This window comes from Rhea americana, unplaced genomic scaffold, assembly GCF_003343005.1.
Source record: "Rhea americana isolate MKP2758 unplaced genomic scaffold, rheAme1 scaffold_23, whole genome shotgun sequence".
Lineage (NCBI taxonomy): Eukaryota > Metazoa > Chordata > Aves > Rheiformes > Rheidae > Rhea > Rhea americana.
This window is the reverse complement of record NW_028186346.1, coordinates 4,038,936-4,055,458: the sequence shown is the minus strand read 5'-3', so window position 1 is coordinate 4,055,458 and position 16,523 is coordinate 4,038,936. Positions and strand designations below refer to the sequence as shown.

Below are 16,523 nucleotides of genomic sequence, written 5' to 3'. Positions count from 1 at the left end.
GAAGCAGCAGATGATCACACCACCACAGAGGAAACTATGAAGCAATCTAACACTAACTGTAATCTGAATCTCCTAAGACCACCTGACAGTATAAGAGAACTTCAAGATATCCAATCTGACCTTGCTTAATACCTTACTGTACAGTACTGCAAGATCTAACTTGAGTAAGATGGTGTCCCTCACCTACATCCAAAATAGTGTTATTACACATACTAAGCAACTATGGAAAAATATTGTTCAGTTCATTTTGTAGCAACAGAAGGCTTTTGCATACTAAAAAAGAAGTATCGTTTTTTAACTCTGCAACACTCAGTCACTTAGTCTTGGCTGACATCTAGTGGAGTAAGAAGTGGCACTTTTAGTTTCTAACTTCTAAATGATTATACAATTCTGTCTCCCTTGAAAGTCTATTTAGGACATCTCAGTTTACACAGTGTTGTCATGAACTGCACCTGTTAACACTATAGTGAGTCTAAAAAAGAATTTAGAATAAATATGGCAACTTGGCCCTTTCCACACTTTCCTGTGGCACAGACAGAAGTCTTATGCTAACGTCCCTTGGATTTTCATGCTTTCTACAGAATTCAGTAGCTATCATTCTGCCACTTTCTCCAACACTACTTTTATAAAGTCCTCCCTCACAAGTAGGGCCACAGGCAATAGCAGAAGGCACACAACAGGAGGCAGACAGGACTTGCATCACTTGCCTCCTTTTCAGAGGGCCTCTGTCAAGCAAGGCACACCAGTAACCCTTTTATTTTTACTKAAAATCATGTATTTAAAGATAAATAAAGGCTTTCTTGGATTGAGGCCTTGGATGTTAATGTTGACAAGTCCTCAAATCTGCCCTGTTGACTTCTGTTATTTAGAAACTATTAATGAGAACAGGAAGACCTTGAACTAAAGCATACGAACAACTGACCAAAGTTGTAGCAGAGAAGTAAATACTATCCCTCCACTGTGATCAATGACTTTCTAAAACCAATGAAGGATGTTTGCTTAACCCCCACTCCATGCAGGGTTTTCCAAAGACAAGGATTAGACCCCTTTACTGACATCTGTTAAAAGWTTTTTCATCCTCTAGGTTTTAGATTTGAAAATACCTTTTCCTTTGCAAATCGAGTGTGTATTTTTTCCACAAGCRAGGAGTAGTGGTGGGTGAGTGGGCACGCACGCACATGTGGAAGGAAGGAAAAGTGGCCAACGTAGGAACTTCACCAGTGCAGTACAACTGTTAAGCAGAACTGTGTTTTCTTAAATCTCTCATTTTTGCTAACACATCAAAGGGTAAATCTGAGTCACCCCCCTTTACTCAAGTGTCCTAATCATTCATTTCAGCTAACAGGGTATAGGGGTTCGACAGACCTCTACAACACAAAGAGAAATTATCTTTTACAGCCTGCTCATTACCCAAGTCATTCTGGAGTTTCAGTGGGTATTATCAATTACACTGACTCCTCTACTGCAAGCAGCACACAAGGAACACCAAATGGCCTCACTCCTACCTCTCTATCCTTGAGTGGTCCAGGTAGAACTATTACACTTAATTTTCCCATCCTAATTTGGTTTCTCCAGTGCAGAAGYGGGGAAGATTCTAAAATTTGATCTCCTCCCTTAAAATCAACACCTGACAAACAGAAAAAGATGTCCAGTGAAGCCACACAAGAGAGTACACATCCAGTACCCTCCAAAGGCATACAATCTACTTCAGGAACGACTGGCCTCAACAAGTCCATCTCCTCTACACAGTTATTTTCTTCAGGGAAGGATTTAACACAAAGTTAAAGCTGTCATATTAAAACAACAACAAAAAAGCCCTCTCCTTCATTCTTGTGGGCCTATGATATCCTCAAAACTACCTATTCTAGATAGGGTCCAAACTGAAAACATGCGCACTAAGAAAATGGATGATTTTTCTTCAAAATAAGGAGACTTCCTTTACAGTTAAAARTTTCCTCCCATCAATATTTTCTTTAAATACAGCATCTTTTAATGATATTTGACTTTAAAGGCTCAAATATATGCCTAGTGGCTGACCTTGACACTGTTGATAGAATTAGAACATACACACAACACACACTGAATAGCCAAAGTCTTACTATAGTTTACCTCCAGATCTGGATACGTACATTTATTYGCCTGCTAGGTGTTTAATCTCTCCTTCTAGTCAGTGGATATCTTGCCAGCACAGTCAGAATCTGGACAACTATTCAGATCTTCATCTACACTTACTCAGCTGAAAAGCAGAACTAGAGGTTACATGCCCACATCACAAATACATGACTTCAGGTATCCAATTCCAAAATTCAATTCTGTAAATTTTTGATATCTCACTGGCATTTCTTTGAGCTGTATCAGTCCAAATAGTAGAAAAAAAATTATTTCAAGGTATAGCTTATTTCTTCTGACTTCTCACCAACTGATTTACAACACAAGTCAAAGCTTCCTGGTAATGAGTGGCCACTAGTTACCCTGCCCTCGTTGTTTCTGGTAGCAAAGATGCACAGTCTGGATGTACAACTTTTGGAAATCATTTAGAAAGCCATTTTACCCCTAATAGCCATCTTCCCCCTCCCTGCTCTCATATACAAACCAACGGCAACAAAAAACAACAGAAAAACACTTAAAGAAACAGAATGTTACTACATTTCACAGCACTGTGAACCTTACTTCCGCATGCCTTGAAATTACACTTAAGTATGAAATTACATTTAAATGGGTTGAAAGAGTACAACTAGGTTTTTTTTTTAGACAAAAAGCACTGGTAGAACAACCAAACAATCTATCCACAAGATTTAAAGGGAAACAAGGGAAATTTGCTCAGTAGTCACTGAAATAAATACCTATTTACCTATAGGTATTCTACGTAAAGACGCAAGACAYGTAGGATCACCTAAAAAAATCCCCCACAAATTAATATGTTAACCTATTATAAAGGATTCTTTTAAATATTGTCTTATTTTGCTTGAATAGACTGCATTTAACTGAAGATTGTGCCCTTATCAAAGAATACAGCAAACAATGTATTTTTAAAGTACAGTTGTTCATAGAACCAAAGAAAATGGAACTCGGATTTAGGACCAATACCGTATTTTTGTATTAGTCATCCTCTGAAAAGAAACTCTGCTCTCCTTTAGCAGATTTAAGGTTTGGCTAAATCAAGCCTTAAAGTTGGACTGAAACCATTTGGCTGACTGAAGGCAGCAATCCACAAATTTCTGCAGCCGGTTTGGGAAGAAAAAGCAAACTACTYGATAGTTGATTGGAGAAGCATTTCCATGTGTGGTATCAAACAACGAATTCTCAGAGAAACTGCAATTGCAAAGAGATGCACACAAACTCAGAACCGACACCAATATCATGTAATTGCTACTGCAGCGACTACGTCCTCAATTAATCAGAGCTGACCAAAAATTCTCCTACATTTGCAAACAGCAGGGCTGCACTGCAACCAGATGTGCAGCTGCAGTTTGCACACTCACTCCTAAGTAACTCACTGAAGAAGGAGCAAGCAGAGCTACTGCAGTATGGATTTCAAAATAAGCTACTGCAGGTTTACTGCCAATGTAAAGACTATTGGGTGCATCTATACCTGCAAGTGCCCTGCAGCTATACCTCCCAACTGCACTGCAGATGTATCTTGGAGGATTGTAAACCACTCTGTTTTCATCTTACATACTCGTAAGATTTCCATCAGACATCAATAACCTGCATCACAGAACTGCTTTCTTGCTCACACACTTCAAAGTAAGCCAATAAGACAGCATATAGTTACACTTGGCATACAAGACAAGCAAGCTGTTCAACAAACCAGCAACTCTTGAAGAATGAACAAATATAAGAATGAATACTCTGAGTAATATCCAATCATACTTGTATGAAAGCTCTAGACACTTCCTGATCACAGAAAGAAAATATTGATAATACTTCCATGCCCACTGGGGAACRACTTTGCAGATGAGATGAGATGCACATGCATGCCATTTGGATTCATCCACTTTATCTTAGGCACTTAATCACAGTAACTGAACTAAGAGCCCCAGAATCCTTCTGTACTCAGTGGAAAAATACAAGAATCTCCAAAAGTTGATCCAGGTGGTCCCCACTTATCTCCCAGTGGGGCTYGCATATGGTGACGTAAAGTTGGGTTCAATTACATACTTTGAGTCCCGTGTCACTACAATGGTATTCTTATTACCCTTTTTTGCTGCAAGACGACTGTTCCCTAGTAAAGATGTCACGAAGCACAGATCACGAAGTGCTTGACAAARAAAGACTTTTCATTCAAAGTGCTGTTACCTTATGCAATACCTTTTTGATTTCATCTTCATTACTCCACTGAAATATTATCAGTCATTTATTTATACAAGGTGGCTTATCTATAGCACCTTTAAAGGCAAGCTCAAACTCAGGTGCATGTATGTATGTGTATACTATACTTACATATATACACCCACATTACACACACATTCTCTAAGGGTTGGCTTAGAACTTAAATTTAAAAGCACTGATGTAGTTCAACTTAGCCCTCCAACTTACCACATTTTTAAAGTCATCCTCAGCTTCATCAAATTTTCCTTGTTTGAGTAGTAAGTGCCCTCTCTGTAATCTTGCCTGAAATGAAGAGAAAGATAACTTTGATTTGCAAATTGGAACACTGAAAAGCATGAAAATAAGTTTCACTTCCCTTTAATAGAAAAAGATGTTTCACTTCCCTTTAATAGAAAAAGATGTTTATTTTTACTACAGCTAACAAGCTGAATCATAGACGACATCACCTTTTCTTCACCTTATCAATTTGACAATGTTCTTATTAGGCCTCTTTGTATGCTGAACAGAACATGCCACTGCAAATGGATATAAGAGGCAAAAAAACCTGATGGAAAGGACTCTAGCATCAACCTCCAACTAGTGAAGCAATCCCTCCCTATGTGATGAGCAGAAATGAACAAAAGGGAAGTCAGAAATCCCAACAGTCTCATAAGGAGGCTAGAACAGGTCCTATGGAGAATAGGTGTCTCAAAGCAAATACCAATTAAGACAAAAGAGAGCAGAGGTACTTGCTCCTCCCTTTCTCTGAGGGTACAGCCTTGGCAACTGAGAGTACAAAGCTGCAAGTGAGAGTACTAAAATGTTCAGTAAAAATCTACGGGAAACAGGAACTCAAAATTATTATTGTTATTCGAATAACTGGCTAGACCATGCTCAGAGTTCATGCACATACCATTGCTATTATTTTTCCTATTTAAAGCCCCCTGTACTTTGTTTAGCAAAATCTGAAAAACACCTTTCTTTGAAACAATTTTTTTTTAAGCTTCAACAATTTTCAATTCCAGTAATACTTACTGATGTGAAGTCCTGCTTTAATTCAACCACTTTACTTAAATCACGAATTGCTGCTTTAGATTTGCCCATGGCTAAGTACACTGTGGCTCTTCTGTAATAGGCAATGTAGTTATCTGAGTCTCCCTCTGCAAGTGAATGAACAGTAATCAGAACACTGTCTCAAAGCAATTGAACTTTTGGGTACAGCTGAACTGTAATGACTAAAAACACATTACTTGAGTTTTAAGCCACCGGGAAAAAAGTATTTATCAATAAAACATAACGTTTGTTCCAAGTAATGCTTCCAATACAGTTTGATTGCAACAATACAGATAATAGAAACACAGTAAATTCCAAATAATAAGAGTTTTGAAGGGTACAGGTGGGGGGAGTCACTGCATACTAAGCCTTTATCTCAAACTGCAGGCCTACTTTTGAAAGCATCTTAATTCATCATTCTCCTTCCTAGTCCCTGTCCATCATACAGGATGCAAGCAATCCCAAAACAACCGATCTATCTCAGTCCAGTACGGTTACAGATGCAAAAACCCTTTACTTCATTTAGATAGAAGCAACTTCTTTATTTAATATTAGAGTGGCASCAAAATCCCGTATTAATGGCAGACAAAAGCATGAAGAATATCTAAACTGGAAGGCCAATTTCAAAGCTAACACATTCCATRTTGCTTCCTGGCGGAACTTCAAAATTCAGCAATTTTCATACTTTCTAAGCCAGTACATAGGGATATAGAATCATARAACTGGTAAGGTTGGAAGGGACYTCTGGAGATCATCTAGTCCAACCCTCTAAAGAGTGGCCTGCAAGGGGATTGAACCCACGACCTTGTCATTATTAGCATTACACTCTAATCAACTGAGCTAAACCTAAGACCCATAAGGTCAGCAGGACTTCTTTACACTGATTCAACACCAGCCAAGCCAACCCACACCGTCTCTGCAGAAAGCTAATAGAGTGTCTCTGTACCAAGTTGTCCAGCACTACTGACTTGAATCACAGAATCAGTAAGGTTGGAAGCGACCTCTGGAGATCATCTAGTCCAGCCTCCTGCTGCTGGTTCCACTGAGGCATGAACCCAGCACCTTCAGCAAGTAAAGCAGATATGATAACCACTACACTATCCCTCTACCCCAATTATACCCTTACAGGAAGCAAACATGAGCCTCTGAACCCAAAATTCAGACCACTAAAAGGATTTTCTGAATACTCCCCTCTACGCTGTATTTCAAAATACAGCATATTTCATAATACAGCAATACTGAGGGGGGAATCTTATCAATGTGTAGAAGTATCTGAAGGGAGGGTGCCAAGGGGATGGGGACAAACTCTTTTCAGCTGTCCCATGTGASAGGACWAGAGGCAATGAGCAGAAACTGAACCACAAGAAGTTCTGCCTGAACACGAGGAGGAATTTCTTCCCTGTGAGAGTGACGGAGCACTGGACCAGGCTGCCCAGAGAGGTTGTGGAGTCTCCTTCTCTGGAGATATTCAAGGCCCGCCTGGATGCAACCCTGTCTACCATGCTCTAGGTGACCTTCTTCAGGAAGGAAGTTGGACTAGATGAAATCCAGAGGTCCCTTCCAACCTTATACATTCTGCGATTCTGTGAAAAAAAGCAAATGACAAGTTACCATGAGCTCTCAAAAGAAAAAAGAAAGAAAGAAATTGAGCTACCCAAACACACACACAGTACATCTACAAGACAGTAAGGTTTTTCCTATGCTATTAAAATCWATATAGAGTTTGCAGAGACCACCCTTACCTAAGAAAAAAAAAAAAAAGAAAAACAGTATTTCTCTTCCTCACTTTATTTGAGGTTAAAGCTCAACTTCAAAATAAATGGAAAAATAGCATTGCCAARTATCTTACGACAGATAACTGAGCTTCTTAGCTAGTCATCTTTATAACCAACACATTAGTTCAAGTCACACTACAAAAAAATACCCACTTTCTTCATCTACAATCTTTTGGCTATCAAAGTTCAGTAAAAGCCCTCAAAGTACATGCCACCTTGTATATTAGCATTGTGGTATCAGCTAAATTCAAATGCTACCATCTTCAAAATAAAGAAGTTGGTACTGAGTCCTACAGTATATACTTAAAGGTGTACACTAAGCACAAATCAATAGCTGAAAATGAGGAACTTAATGCACACAGGTTGAGAGAAGATAGGAAAGAGCTAACCCAAAAAGCATGTTCCAGCATCAGGAATGATGACCTGACAGCCAGAACAGTTTTGACTCAGAGTTCCCCAATAACAGCACTGAATAGGAATTCATATTTAACCCAGAGAGAAGGCATAAACCATCAACTTGATGGGACTGAAGAAAATGTTAAAAATAAAACTGCAAAGAGAAGAAAACTGGACACTAGCTTCATTTTAGATATTTGCAAAAAAGAAAAAGGGCTGGGTGAGGCCAGACATGAAAAGATCTATTTACCTCACACATGCTCTGATCCCACACAGGCAAAATTAAACTTCTCTCCTCTTCTACAGACACAGTACATAACCTATGCTTAAAATCTTTCTGAAAAGGCAAAGTATAAAAAGTAGTCTGATGAAAGTTTAGGCTATTAAACTCAAAACAACATTGTACTAAAAATCCCAGCAAAGTAAGAAGGGAGGCAATCACACCGTAGTGCCAACCAGCTGCTTGAGCACTGCTAGCACAAGAGCGGGGTTCATCCCTTACAGGCACCTCACAGCTCATCCTACCTCACACCACTTCGTCCTTTGCAACAACACCAGCATTCACATGGTTCCATGCTGAACTGGACTGTTCATCAAATCCAAATTAAAGCTTCCCAAACAAAAATAATGAAATACATTAACACCACTCAGACCACACAGGAATTTTTGCCAGCAACACAAGGAGCAAAGGGAGTAAGAAACCATCCCCACAGAGAGAATATTCCTGTAGCACAGAGAAAGGGGAGATTCCCCTGTCCACTCCCCTTTTATAAGGGAAGTTGATATTAGCGAGCTCAAAGGAAATACTAATAGTTCAGCTATTTCATTTGCTTTTCACTTTTAGAACATGGCCCAAACAGAAAAGTCTCAATGGTAYGACTGATTACTTCTTAACACCTTGGTATGTAGATACTGCACTTATAAAGTCTATCAAATAAAAACACAAGTAATTGTCAAATTGCAGTATTAACGGCCATTGCTCCTCACTGGTGCCACTGTCCACTTCTGTGTTTCAATTCAAAGACTTGACACAGCAAAACTGCTTTAAAATTTATACAAGCACACATTTAACTCAGTTTGTTGAAAACTCAAACCACCTGAACTCATTCACTTGCTGAGTACGTAAGGGACAGTTAATTACAGAACACGCTCTTCACTATTAGTTTAACATCTCAAACTTGTACATCATTTTAATTGACGTCATCGCCCACTGAAAAATTTTTAAAAAGTAAGGTTATATTTTTAGTATTTTCCATCGTGTTAGAAAAGAAGAAAGCACAGACAAACTCCATTATGAAATTTTCCAGACTTTGCTTATGAATAAAGATTAAATTTGATCTTAACACAGGGAGCAACTCATCAGATGGTAACACTAAGTCTAACTGCTTCCAGACAACCAGCTTGAAACAAGGTGTTCACACATCACATAGCTTATTTGCTTTTTATCAAAAGCAAAGTATAAATACACTACCGCCTCTCTGTTTGTGCCGGTTTAAGATCAAACTGCATGAAGGTGCCTCAGTTTGAGAGTCATACAATTTGTAAGAAAGGCTACTTAACGAAGCAAATATAGGAAATGAAAGGTATTTCAGTGCAAAAGTCACTTTCCTCAAATACATACCTATAGCTGCATGAAAGTGAGATAAAGCATCTGCTAGCTGTCCAGCAGCCAATAACTTCTTTCCCATTTCAAGTTGTTTTTCTACTTCTGCATTTACTCCACATTCAGCTCCTTAAAGAAAAAGGAAATGATCAATACTTTGATTGATGGGTTCAATTAYACCAAAAGCCATGATACTTTTTTCTTTTTTTAAAAAAAAAAAAGGCACATTTTCTCTTATTACAACAACCTGCAGCCTAATAAACTTTCAATATAATTTTCCTCTCCCTGAAGAGGATATCAAAGTAASTGGATAAACACTGTGATGCACCTCATTACAAGATGTAACAGAGTATGTATATCCAGCCCCATTCTATACATTCGGCACCATTTTGCATATCAGGTTTTATGTATCAACTATAGAAACAGCTTAGCAAAATGTATTTCTATGTGAGCCTTCATTTTCAGAAGAATCTGTAAATTCTTCTGAATATACCCATAATGCACACATAACAAACAAATAAAGGTTTTAAGTCAAATTTCATGACCCTCCCAATAACTTAGCACTCAGCTGAGAACTGTTAGCTACTTCAGAGGCTGGCTTATCTACTGCACACACTCTTGTCTTATCTTTATCATTTCCACATCAAACTGTTTTCAGAGCACAAACTTCAATATATACAATTAAAATTCTTACTCTTTTTATTTAAGTGAGTACAAAAACCATATCAAAGTGGTATGTTTCGAAGTGCTAGGATTTGGAAACTACTGAGTTGCTGCCTCTCAATCGCTAAGGGAAGACAGACTGTTGAGGGGGAAAAAAAATAGTAGTAGAGGACTACAAATACATGCTGACATGTTTGAAACTACCAATTCTGCCATGGAGGTCTTTAATTGGTATTGCTTCTAGCACTTTTTTTTTTATTATTAGTTTAGACTTCAATTAAAATTTGTCAGGTTGCAACTAGTAAACTTCCACTGCATAAACTGCTTTCTTTTACTGAGAGCATGTACTCCACACGCATTTAAGCAAGTTAATACATTAAAATCCAGAATAAACACGCTATATTAGAAAATAGTGAATCAGAAGGTACYAATTTCTTTTACTCAGGTTTCATAATGAGCTAATTTGGACAGAAATTATARTTCATCTAACACAAAAATTCAAGAGCATTCTGAGAACTCTGTTTCTCAGAGTTCAAATACAACGTTACACTGTGCTGCTATATTATAAGAGAGCTTACCAAATCTTCTCACACTACAAGCTGATTACACAAAAATAAAATACTTGTAATGAAAAAATAGTTATTTCTGACCACCAAATCATCAAGATTTTAGAACTAGCAGTTTTCAACAGCTGGTATCTTTTATTTTTCCTTCCCACTCCTCAATATAGTTCATAGTTTTTTCAATTCCACATCATACATAAAAAAATCATTGGGCTGTCTATATTAAAATGAAGAAAACACTTGTATCCACTGGAAAAAAAAGTTCTCTCTCTTGAATATTGTTAATAATTCAACAAACTCTGGATTCAAAGGGTTTCAGTTCAATTGTTTGCTTTAGAAGGAGAACAGCAAACTAATCTCACCCACCTTTTCTTGTTTTTAAGTTGATGCAAATGACTTTACAAATATGCACAGTAAGTCAATAAAGTTTTTGTTTAAATAGATTAAGACAGTAGTATTACTCACATACTCTTCTTGCAAATCTTATTAAAATGGATTTTGAAACCCATAGTTTAAGTGCAAACAGCTCTGAATAAAATAAAAACAACTCCACTGATAGCAGTACAGAAGTATTTCTTGACAGCACATTTCTTGAATACAGTAATATTGTCAGGTAGCTTTTACATGAATAACTGATTTTCAGAAAAGATGACTTTCTTATTTGTCACTTTATTTTTTGCTTCTGTTCTGGCTTAGTTTTGATCACAGAGTAGACCAAGGTCAGCCTGCCAATCTCTTATAATGACAAAAAAGCTGAAAAAAGTGACCAAAAAATTCTTTGGGGGGATGGGGGGGGGGAGAGAGAGAGAGAAAGAAAAAGAACAGAACCAAATTTCACTGGCTTTGGAGGTTACTAAGAACAAAACAAGTATCAAGCCGTAAACAGACCAGTGTTTAACGTGAACTAAATGAAACAACAACAAAAAGTTAAAAGCTTCAATCCCTGCTCTCCCTCCCCAGATACTCATATTTGAAAYTTTTCAAAACTCAATTTGAATTGCCCATTTAGTCCTCCCATCCTGAAACCGGGCTTTAAATTACTTTTTGAGGAAGGAGAAAATACAAAGCTATTAAAAGGGCACCTTTCATCCACAAAAACATGGCATTCAAGTCTCTCAGAGTCCGAGTCTCCAAAAGAGCTTCCTTGTTTTACCTTTAGTCACAAGAGAATAGCTTTAAGAACAGAGTTTGCACAATAAGATGTACCAGTATTATTCAATGCCYTTCACATGCATTATTTTCAATATCGCTTTACAGTTACATAATACATTAGGCAAGAGAGACATTTTTACTTTGAAAATACTGAAGATAACAGTGGCAAATAAGAGAGATGAGAAATGTGACCATTAACAGCAACTCAGTAAGTAAAGCATAGGATTAACCCGGTAAGTAGAGTATAAGAAAAGAGCAGCAACATGTACAGAGCAATGAGGAACCCCATGAAGGACTGTAGGTTCCCCAATTCCTGCAGAACAAGGCTAATTACTGAACATATCCCTGAAACGTGACCCTGAAAGTTGCTGAGCATCACAGAACAACATGGGATCTCCAGAAATGGCCTAGTAGTCAGTGCAACCATGATGGAAAGTGACCTATACCACAACCCTTCAGGAACACTGTACACTGATCTAATTATTGGGCTGTTTATTCCGTTTCTATGTAAGAGTATTGCTTATTCAGCTTTAACAATGCTTCTAATTAAACACCCCACCATAGACATGTAAAGCTTGTTAATGGACAGAGGAACCAGTACTACCGGCTTTAGGAATCAAGTTCTGGGTAACCTATTTGGGACTCTACTCATTTCCAGGTCTGGTAAAGGGTACAAGGACTCCAGCTCAATGGTGGGGAAGGGGAGGGAAGGAAGGCRAGGGAAAGAAAACTTGAAGCTTCTCAAAACACAGAACTTTTTCCAGCAGACAGACAGTGATTAAAGTGCCAAATACCAAAGACTCAGCAGTACAGCTGAAGCTATGTATGCTCCAGTGAGATGAGAAACTTAGTTTATGCAAAAGAAAAAAAAAGCAAGTATAAACATTTATTATTTTTAAAACTTCCAAATATTTTATTTGAATAGTACTAACAGCTATGATTTTTATTATTTCTAAAAGCTGCTATTTTCAGCATTGGCATCAGACCACCACATAYTCTTGTATGCCCCAGGTGTCAATTCAAGTCAGATTCTCTGAAAAAATTCCAAGTCCAAGCCTGATGCAAGAATGGAACAGTACTGTGAGATAAGAAAAGGTACCAGCCCTGACACCTGAAAAGAAGCCTGTCAGAAGGCACAGTAAAGACACACAGGTGCAGCTAACCTGTTTTTCCAGTTAAATAGACTCACCACAAATAAATTGTAACTTTCTGATAGGTTTTGGTTTTATTAGAATAACTGTTGCTAAAATACTTGTATATAAGTATATGAACTCTAACTATATCCTTACATAATAGTCAAACCAACAACACTAAAAACTTGAAGAAAACACTGCAATTTCAACAGACTTTCAAGTTTCACATTTGGCTACACATTCCTCTCATGTTTCCTATAGAAATCTCCCCTACAAAATACTCTTTTTTAAAAAAAATCTTGTCCCTGAGCTAGGTAAGAAGTCTCTGTAAACAAGCAAAAGAAATAACTGCATACCAGAAAGACTCAATACAGAGTCACAAAGGAGAAATATATGCTGCTATTAATTACAGCCATTTAGATTTCCTTCCTATGCCCTCCCCTTTTTTTCAACCTGGAAGTTGAACTATTATTTTATAATTTTATCATGGGGGAGAGGGGTCTTGAGACTTTTTGACTAGAATTATCCTGCACTTAGCTTCAGTTGTAAGATTGCAGCTATTTTAAAATAGATTTGGGCTTTCCTTTTGTGTATGTATGCACCCATTTTAAGACAAACACCAAACAAAACAAGAAGTATATAAACAATCACAAAGTTTCAGGAGTAGTATGAAAGGGCTCATAAGAAGCAGCTTCCTTCCCTGTCCCCTGATCCAATTAAGTTGCATATAATTTCAGTCCAGAAAGTTTTTACTCCTTCAGTTCTCAAAGAAAGTTAATAAACATTACAAATATTGACAAACCAAAAAATCATGCCACAAACATACCTTCTCCTTCTAAGAAGACTACTTTTTATCCATTGCAGTTTGGGGTGATTTGGGGGGAAACTCCCCCCCCCCCAACATATCTATATATCCCCAAAACTCAAGCAGAAAGATTAAAGAAAAAAAAGGAACATTTCAAATAAGGCTGGTGTTCTGACAATAAACAAGTTGACCTTTGTACACCAAAATCTCATTTCTCTTTCCTCTTATTGTATGGGACGGAGAGGGGGGAGACAAACCACACTCTTCTTTCCTACTCAGGCATCTCTTTCTGTTGCAATAAGGCTGGACAGTCATCCACAAAGGCAGAATCTCCCCAAGAGACAATCAATGTTAAATGAAAGCTTACTCAGCAGGTGGATGTCAGGGTTTTCCAGGAGGAGAAATTCAGGACATAAAAACAGTAAAGGCAAACTGCAACTTGCCACACCAACAAGTATTCCAAAGCTTTTTACTGAACTCATCCACTAGCCACATATAAACTAGTTTTCATAAATGTTTACTCTAAGACTCAAAGCTAGTAGACTCACTTGTCCCACTGATTCATCATGGCACAATGAAGACTTCTACAATTGAGACAGCAAGACATAAGCCCTAAAATTCCCACTTATATTTGAGTTTAAGCCAGTAATGCTGGAAAAAAAAATCTACATAGTTGAAATAACATAAGATAATCTACACTTCTTAACTGAATTTCCTGGGAAGCGGCCTCATGAAATAAGAGGATAACAAGTAAATAATGTCAAGTACCATCACCTCACATTCTATTACTCTCTCTCAAAACACATTTATTAAACTATCAGAGTTAATTTAAGAAAATGTACACCAAATCAGAAAGTGTGGCTTTGGTAATTCTACAAAGCCATGAAACTGCTCATTTACAGAGAATATACTTGGAATAGGTCAGCACTTCTGAGTAAAGAATCCTTAGTAGGGGGAAAAAAAACAATGATGTTTTGTAAGCATACTTTGACCTTGATTAGGTCTTTTTCTTTCAAGAACGGCAGAATATAAATCCAAAAAAGCAATTCAACACCCCACCATGTAGTCACATATACAGAGCATCTTTGCTAAACTGTGTTCCTGTTGCCACTTGGCCAGCTGAAGCTTTCTTTCATTTAGCACATCTTTCAACTGAACTTCTACTATCAAGTCAGGTTAGCTGCAAGTCCAGACACTTATTCTGAGCACTGACAGTTTCAGTTCCATCTCAGTTTACCCCTCACAGGGACAGGATGTTCCTCACCTGCAACTGCATTTCTGAACAACTGTGCAAATGACCAAGCTATAAACTTAACAGGAGCTTGTGAGTATAAGCTTGACTATACAGGTGTTGCTGACAGCATACTTGAAAAGCAAAGTGGTTGCACGAGGTTCAGATAAACTGCTTCGCCAAACTTCAAATATTCATGGTGACACACACACACACACACACAAAAAAAAACATGAACAAATGAAATGCACTTTCAGAAGCCACAACAAATTTGCAGGTCAGGCACTAACAACAGCTGTAGGTTACAGACAGCCCCCCCCCCCCGAAAAAAAAATCCAACACCTTTTAATTTGAAAGCTGCATAGAGCTGACACAGAAGCGTGAAGTTTGAGGCCAGTACAGAACCACTCGATGCTGCTGCACAGTTGTGCCGTAAGCCACCACCACATTTCCAGGTAGCTCCYTATCAGCAGGCCACGGAAAGCGAAACGCACACGCGACGACCTGAAGCAGCGCTGACTCAAGTTTCAGCGAAACGCMGCAGGTTACAGGCAGTGACCGTGCCACTCACCACACGCGCCCCTTGCAGTAGCTCTGATGAGGTGGCGCTTGTGCAACGCCTTTTTCCTCCGACACGAAAACACAAAAACATTTTCTTTCCGGACACCTCGCAAGCGCTGCCRCGACGCCTGCCGCCGCCGACCGGACCCCGCCAGCCGCCTCGGGGGAGGCCGCCGCTGCGCTCCGCTCCGGCCCTCGGCCCGGCCATGGCGGCTGCCCGCGGGCCGCGTGCGGGGAAGCGCAGCAGCCCGGGCACCCTCGGCCGCCACGACCGTTAACGGCGGCCCGCAGGGACCAAAAGCGGGAGCCAAACGGCGGCTCCCTCCCTCCCTCCCTCCTGCGGCGCCGCGGAGGGCGCCCGCCGCCCCCCGCCGTCGCTGCGGCCCCTTTCCCCGCTCTCACCCTGGTACTGCAGGTCGAAGAGCACCAGCAGGAAGGGCAGCGCGGAGCCCAGGCGGCCRGCGGAGGCCGCGGGAGACACCATCTCCGCCGCGGCCCCCCCCCGACGCCCTCGGCGACACTGGCGGCCCCGGCGCCGACGAGCTCCAACTTGTCCGGGATGGGTCGTGGGCGCCTCCGATTGGCTGCGCCGCGCCGCGCCCGCCCCCCTCGCGCTCGGAAACGTGGAGGCAGCGCCGGGGCCCGCACCGCACCGAGAGCTGACGCCACCACGGCGCCTGCGCGGGCAGGGGACCAGGAAGCCGCTGCCGCCACGGCGCCTGCGCAGGTGGGTGGGCGGGCGGCCGCTCGGCGCCTGCGCAGGAAGGCTGAGGAAGCCGCCGCCCGGCCGGCTTTGCCCTCACTGGGGACAGCGGCGAGGGATGGTGTGGGAGGAGCAGGAATGAGCAGGGCCGCGCCGCCTTCGGGCGGGCAGGGAAGTGCTGAGGGGGCCCRTGCGGCCCCTTCTCGGCTGCCTCTCCGCCTGTTGGCCGGCTTTTGGGCGGCCGCGGGCTAAGTCCAGGCGATCAGTATGCCCTGAACCGCCTGCGGCCCGCCAGGTAGGCGGGAGCCGTGCTAGGGATGTACCCGGCTGGTACGTGTCTGGCTTGGCAGAGCCCAGCATTTCCGTGCGGTAACTCGAGAGCAAAGCTTGGCTGAGATAGCCTGCCTGGCACCTAGCGAACATCCGTGCGGAAGTATCTTTCTCTTTCCTTCCTTCCTCCTTCCTTCCTTCCTCCTTCCTTCCTTCCTCCTTCCTTCCTTCCTTCCTCCTTCCTTCCTTCCTCCTTCCTTCCTTCCTCCTTCCTTCCTTCCTCCTTCCTTCCTTCCTCCTTCCT

At 40.5% G+C, this 16,523-nt stretch overlaps 1 protein-coding gene across 1 annotated transcript in view; it reads right to left on the bottom strand.

The window, feature by feature from the left end:
• Nucleotides 1–15,908, bottom strand: part of DNAJC3 (DnaJ heat shock protein family (Hsp40) member C3) — a 38,560-nt gene extending 22,652 nt beyond the window's left edge. Inside the window, exons 1-4 of the mRNA XM_085305965.1 lie at nt 15,649–15,908; nt 9,157–9,267; nt 5,347–5,471; nt 4,540–4,614 (exon numbers count right to left, since the gene is read on the bottom strand). Coding sequence (XP_085162091.1) covers nt 4,540–4,614; nt 5,347–5,471; nt 9,157–9,267; nt 15,649–15,730 — 393 coding nt within the window. The 5' untranslated portion in view covers nt 15,731–15,908. The remainder of the gene's footprint in view (nt 1–4,539; nt 4,615–5,346; nt 5,472–9,156; nt 9,268–15,648) is intronic.
• Between the last annotated feature and the right edge of the window lie 615 nt (nt 15,909–16,523).